General features: G+C 47.7%; 1 protein-coding gene across 1 annotated transcript; it reads right to left on the bottom strand.

Annotated features, from left to right (window-relative positions):
• Positions 1 to 6: 6 nt before the first annotated feature.
• LOC108381542 (probable helicase with zinc finger domain) lies at positions 7 to 6,986 on the bottom strand (the record flags this gene model as incomplete). The annotated part of the gene is made up of 4 exons (XM_017637955.1): positions 5,867 to 6,986; positions 2,812 to 5,369; positions 658 to 992; positions 7 to 491 (listed from the first exon to the last, which is right to left on the bottom strand). Coding segments are annotated over exons 1-4 (4,466 nt in total), but the record flags the coding sequence as incomplete, so codon positions are not given.
• Between the last annotated feature and the right edge of the window lie 22 nt (positions 6,987 to 7,008).

The raw sequence follows: 7,008 nt of genomic DNA, 5'->3' as shown, positions 1-7,008 counted from the left end.
TGCTGCTGATGATGGTGCTGTTGCTGATGATGTTGTTGCTGCTGTTGCTGTTGTTGGTGATGTTGACCCTGGCTTAGCACTGCTGCATAAGTGGTGCTATTGCGATTATCGGCATTGTTATTGTGGTAATGCGTGTGATGATTATTGGTAAGTGGTGCATCACCACCGCCACTATTACCACCGCTAACATTGCCACCAGTGCCGACTCCGCCAACGCCACTGCCACCGCTACCACCTGCACCAACTCCCAATTGATGATCGCGCATGAACAAATCCAATTCATATTTTTTCGCCGTCGCTGCGGACGAGCCGTAAATGTCATAGCTGTTAAACATCTTCTGAAATGAGCTGCTGTTGCTGCCTCCGCTAGATTGCTGCTGCTGTTGTTGTTGCTGCTGCTCTAGCCCAGTTGTCGTTGTAATTGTGTTATTCGATACCGAGCTGGGGGCAGAACTTGTTGTGGAGTTTGTTTGGAATAGCGCTTCGATCAGATTGCTTGCACTTGTATTCAACCCGGCCAGTATGTCAGTAGTGCCTCCGGTAAGTATGTTGTCAGGTGGTGGCAAAAGATGGCCGCTTACATTGCTTCCACCACCTGTGCCACTGTGGCCACTCACACTATTGTAGTTGCTGTGATTGCTGTNGCGCTTCGATCAGATTGCTTGCACTTGTATTCAACCCGGCCAGTATGTCAGTAGTGCCTCCGGTAAGTATGTTGTCAGGTGGTGGCAAAAGATGGCCGCTTACATTGCTTCCACCACCTGTGCCACTGTGGCCAGTCACACTATTGTAGTTGCTGTGATTGCTGTTGTGGCTGTGGCTGTGACTATTCCCGCCAGCGCTGTTGCCACTCATACTAATGCTGTTACTCAAAGTGTTGTTCAAACTGCCGTTGCCCATTGCCTGACGTCGGTACAGTGGCACACTTGAGCCACCACTCAATAGGCTGTCATCGCCGCCCAGCAAGTAGTCTTTGCTATTCAACAAGGAATCTGAGGGAAATTAAATTTTTATTAGAAGAAGAATTAATGGATATAAAGGACATCTAGTTTATTAACCTGATTCGAAAATTAAAAAAAAAAAATTATATTATGCACTAAGTTAATGATTACGGTTACAAAATCGTTGATATTTTTCCAAAAACTTCTTTTAAATTCAATTTGGAAAATTTCTTTCAAAGTTCAAAATCGTTTTTTTTCCAAGTTAAATATCGAAAAAAAATTCCGAGTTTAAATTTCGTAAATTTATATTGCCAATTTTTGATTATAATGCCGAATTGTGAACTTATTTCGATTATCAAAAATCATACTTTGGCTGCATTTCTTTATTCAGTCTGAACGTTTGGAATAAACTTTTTTCTTTATTTATTCTTTAGAACGTTCTTGTTGATATGTTGACGTCTATTTCAAACGCATTCTGTTTATTCCGGCTGTGAAATGGGATTATCCGGAATGTATAAAGAAACGCAGCCTTTATGTTTCAAGTCCGAATTCCGATATATTAGTAGGGATGATTTTTGTTTCAAAGCAGCAATTTGCGAGCTTAGATACGTATTCCAATCATTCATAAAATTACTTTATGTTCCATGTTCAACTTCCGAAAATTTTGAACCTGAATAATGATATCAGCTTCAAAATTTCTGTAGGATGGTTCATAAACCCAAAGTGGTTTGTTTTAAACTAATTTTGATTATTCAGAAATAGATACATTTCATACTCTAATTNAGAACGTTCTTGTTGATATGTTGACGTCTATTTCAAACGCATTCTGTTTATTCCGGCTGTGAAATGGGATTATCCGGAATGTATAAAGAAACGCAGCCTTTATGTTTCAAGTCCGAATTCCGATATATTAGTAGGGATGATTTTTGTTTCAAAGCAGCAATTTGCGAGCTTCCAATCATTCATAAAATNGTGAAATGGGATTATCCGGAATGTATAAAGAAACGCAGCCTTTATGTTTCAAGTCCGAATTCCGATATATTAGTAGGGATGATTTTTGTTTCAAAGCAGCAATTTGCGAGCTTAGATACGTATTCCAATCATTCATAAAATTACTTTATGTTCCATGTTCAACTTCCGAAAATTTTGAACCTGAATAATGATATCAGCTTCAAAATTTCTGTAGGATGGTTCATAAACCCAAAGTGGTTTGTTTTAAACTAATTTTGATTATTCAGAAATAGATACATTTCATACTCTAATTTCGAAATATCAGTAGGGATGATTTCTGTTTTTACTTTGTTTTTTTTTTTGTATTCAATAATATCGGCTATCAAATGTAACATACGAATACAAATGTTTCAGTTCGAATTTCGAATTTAGAAATTTCCGTTATTCGGAAACACATTTTGTTTTATTGTTGAAAATCGGCTATGTGCACTTCGGTTTTTTTTTTAATATTTTTTTTTAACTAATATCGCCTATCAAAAACAGTACACATGATTCAAGTTAAGGTTTAGGATAAGTTTATACAATTGTACTAATTATGACTATCCAATGCCTCGTGCTCGAATTTTGAAGTTATGGTAGGGATGACTTTTGATTCTAATTTGTAACTTTTGAACTAATATCGGATATTGCAACCGTACCTATTATAAGTTTTATGTACGAATTTCGAAATTTTGATAGAAACGATTTCTGTTTTTATTTTGAATTGTTTTTTACGTAAAATCGACTATCACAAGTTTTAATTTTCTAACGAATTTGGTAAATTCCACCTACGTAGGGTTGGTTGAAATGTTAAATTTTTTCGTAATCCGCACGAAAAAAATATGGAAAAATCACATAAATGAAATGAATATATACTCACTTCCTCCCAAGAAACTACCACCAACTGGGGGCTGTTGTTGCTGTGTCGGCGGCTGGCCATGCATGTGCTGTTGTTGTTGCTGCTGCTGATGTGGCATGGGCGCAAACAACGGCCCCTTTTGCATGCTGTTTAACAACGGCTGCTGTAATGCCGAAACCAAAATGTTTCCACCGCCCAAATCACCAACGCCGCTGCCGCCGCCGCCACCACCTAAGCCAGGGAACAGCTTCATTTGCTGTTGCTGTGCAGGCGGCTCAAGACCGCCACTCAATCCACCGCCAGATGCCGAAGTGCTGGTGCTGACCAATGAAGATGTCGACGTGCTGGACGGTAGCAGAAAATCACCACCATTCATTAGACTGTTGGCGTTTGTACCGCGACTGCTAGTGTTGCTGAAGAGATTGCGCAATATTGGCTGTGCGTTGTTCCCATTCAACAGTGTGTTAAAGGCCAAATCAATTTGCTGATTGAAATTTATGCCATCCAGAGGCGGTGTCTCGTCTGTGGGCGGCGGAAGTAAAGAAGGTGGCGGCGGTGGCTGCTGTTGTGGTCCTTGCTGGTTGCTCAAAGCAGCGGCCGCCAACGGGTTCATGGGGTATGTGTGATGCATGCCGCTACCTATTAGGCTGTTGCGTTGCTGCTGCTGATGTTGTTGTTGTTGCTGCTGTTGCATAGGTGGCTGCGGTCCCACACCGCTATTGCCACCCCCCATCAAAGCGGGCAGCATATATTGCTGCATTAGGTCCCGCGGCAATAGTTGGTTGACATTCAGATGTGGCGGCGGTGGTGGTGGCTGCATTTGTGGGCCACGTGCGTTTAGTTGTTGGGCATGCTGTTGTTGCTGTTGCTGTTGGTTGAGCATATTCAAGACTTGTCCCAGACCCTCGGTGAATTTGTTGACCGCTTCTTGGCCGTGTGTTTCGAGCAACTTGAGGCACCACTTGTATTGCGATTCCTTCGGCTCGAATGCCATGTCATATATGCTCATATTTGGTGGCAGTAGCGCTGCATACTCCTGCGGTTGGGGGAAGCGCGGCGCTGAAGGCGATTGCTGTTTGTTGTTGCCTGGCGCCGGTGGCTGCAAAGCACCCGGAGGTTGGAAAAGATTATTGGCGCCAGCACTGCTGCCGCCACCGCCGCTGCCGCCTAAATTCAGTTGCGGCATATGCACATTGTTAAGAAACTGGAAGTCTTTGCTATCCTTACCTAGCGCAGAGATGTTATTCACACCGCCAGCTCCACCAAAGAAGTTTGTTGATGATTGCGGTGCACCGGCCTGAGCGCTGCCCCCTCCCTGTCCTCGCTGCATATATGGATCAAGTGGACTTATGGGCCCATTTGGCATGCCTCCGCCCAAATTGCGTTGATTCAACAATTGTAATTGGCTGGGCGGTGGAGGTGGCGCGTTGCCACCAACGTACGCTCCAAAAGAGCCATGCGGTGGTGGCGGCTGCTGCTGTGGTCCAATCGGTGCGCCATGCGGCCCATAACCCTTCTTCGTCAAATAACCCATGTCATTCGAGTTGGCCCGTAGCTGTTGCGCGTTAGGCGGTGGTGGTTGTAGTGGCACGCTACCGCCACGCATTCCCGCGCCCGACTGCTGTTGTTGCTGTGAATTAGGTGGCGGTGGCCCCATTTGACGTGCTCCTCCGCCGGCACCAATACTGTTTGGCGGCGGTTGTGGCGGCATCTGTGCTTGCTTGTTAGGCAGCGCGCTCCACGGATTCGACTGCGGTGGCGGTCCCCACAGACTAGCGTTCGGATTTTGTGATTGTGGAGGTCCTTGCTGCTGTGCACCCGGTGGTGGATAGTTACCTCCTGTACCACCGCTGCCTGGTGGGCCACCACGAAGTTGTTGTGCTTGTTGCCACGGCATGTACTGTGCGGCGAATTGTGACGGCGGACCAGTGGTACCGGGTGGTGGCGGTTGTGGTAAATGCACGGCAGATGGTGGCGGCGGTGGCCCACGCATATTATATTGCTGTCCCAGCGGTCCCGAAGGCGGCGGCCCTGGTTGTTGCTGAGGGCCACCTGGCTGATGTGGTCCCATCGCGCGCATATTCATGTGGTTCGGTCCGTGTCCGGGGCCAGGGAAATGATGTCCACTAGCACCACCTTTTCCAGCGGCCATGCTCTGATTCATCATGACTGCCGCGGCTGCGGCTGCGTTGTAGGCTGCTGCAGCGGCAGGATGCTGCGCGTACATCTGCATTTGCATTTGTTGTTGATGGTTGGCGGCGGCGGCCATGGCGGCGTGATGCGGTTGCATTTGCGTACCACCTGGGCCGCCGCCAGCGCCTGCCGCAGCCGCAGCGGCCAACATACCGGCAGCGTGTGGCGGCAATGGACCTCCTGGATGATGGGGACCCGCTCCGGGATGTGGTGCACCGTGATGATTGCTAGCGTTAGCAGCCGCAGCACCCATCAAGTACATGGCTGTTTGATCGCGCAAATACGCTTCAGGTTGCATGGCGCGCGGTATAAATTCGGGCGCTAGCGGATTCAACACATAACCGCGCTTCAATTCTACACCGTCCAATTGCGAGCGCAAGTACGACCACGTGATGCCAAATAACGATTTGTTCTCGTCACATATTTCGATAAATCGTNACCTTTTCCAGCGGCCATGCTCTGATTCATCATGACTGCCGCGGCTGCGGCTGCGTTGTAGGCTGCTGCAGCGGCAGGATGCTGCGCGTACATCTGCATTTGCATTTGTTGTTGATGGTTGGCGGCGGCGGCCATGGCGGCGTGATGCGGTTGCATTTGCGTACCACCTGGGCCGCCGCCAGCGCCTGCCGCAGCCGCAGCGGCCAACATACCGGCAGCGTGTGGCGGCAATGGACCTCCTGGATGATGGGGACCCGCTCCGGGATGTGGTGCACCGTGATGATTGCTAGCGTTAGCAGCCGCAGCACCCATCAAGTACATGGCTGTTTGATCGCGCAAATACGCTTCAGGTTGCATGGCGCGCGGTATAAATTCGGGCGCTAGCGGATTCAACACATAACCGCGCTTCAATTCCACACCGTCCAATTGCGAGCGCAAGTACGACCACGTGATGCCAAATAACGATTTGTTCTCGTCACATATTTCGATAAATCGCTCCCATACCTTGCGACAGCGCCCGATCGAACAGAGCGCCACTGGATCGCCAACCACAGCGACCAAACTCTGTGCGCGTGTAATCGCAGTATTTAGAAGCTTGGAGTTGCTTAGGAAACCGAAGTCAGTATCTTCTGCAGGCACGCTGCCCAGCGCGCTCATGGGACCGCCGCCCATGCCTGGATGCATGCCGGCAGGTCCGACAAGGGCGTTCATCATTTGCGGCAAGCAAGTGGCGCGCGTGCGCACAGTAGAAAGGAAGACAGCGCGAAATTGTTTGCCCTGCACGTTGAGTACTCGTTCCACAGATATGCCGCCCATGCGGCGCTTGCGCAGCTCTGAACGTATGCGAAACACCTGGTCGGCGTAGGGCGTCATTATACCGATGCTGGCATCGTTTACCTTACCCCAAGCGATGGGCCATTTGCGACGAAGCTCCGACACGCGTTCTACTACCTCATACACCTCAGCGTTGTTGTAAAATGCTGTTGAATTCTTATCCTGGACATCTTCACCCCGCGTGGTGAAAAACGTCAGCGGATAGAAACGCTCGTGACGTGGTTGCTTGCCGGAAGCGATTAGTTTTTGTTCGTAAAACAGTTCAGATGTAAATTTAATAATGGCTTCATGGGCGCGATAGTTCTCACAAAGCAATATTTTGCATGGAAAATTTGAGGGATAATGATCGTATAGACGTTCGAGCAGCGAAATATGCAGCTTGCGCTCCTTTGCAAAGGCAGAGAATAGTTCAGGGCTCATTTGCATGTGATCACCGGCCAAGACAATGCGTGTGCTGTCGTTAGCCAGCGCTAAAGGCATGATGGCCTCGCATTCCATAGCCTGTGCGGCTTCGTCGAGAAAGATGTGTGTGAAGTAACCTTTGGGTAGGCCGAGATTGGCAAGTTCCATGGATATACTGAGAGTTACTACAACTATTCGATGTTTTTTGATATCCTCCACAGAGGGCCGACGAAAATTACCGGCGCCGTCCGTTATGCAGTACTGTGAAAGAGAAGATGAAAGAAGAGTTAAGAGCATGATAAAAACAAGGTTGAGAGAACTTTTTATTATAAATCAATCGAAAATTTTAGG

This window comes from Rhagoletis zephyria, unplaced genomic scaffold (assembly GCF_001687245.7).
Source record: "Rhagoletis zephyria isolate East Lansing unplaced genomic scaffold, Rhagoletis_zephyria_1.1 Rzeph_scaffold_22891, whole genome shotgun sequence".
Taxonomy (NCBI): Eukaryota; Metazoa; Arthropoda; class Insecta; order Diptera; family Tephritidae; genus Rhagoletis; species Rhagoletis zephyria.
The sequence above is the reverse complement of the archived record's forward strand: the minus strand, read 5'-3'. Positions and strand labels throughout refer to the sequence as shown.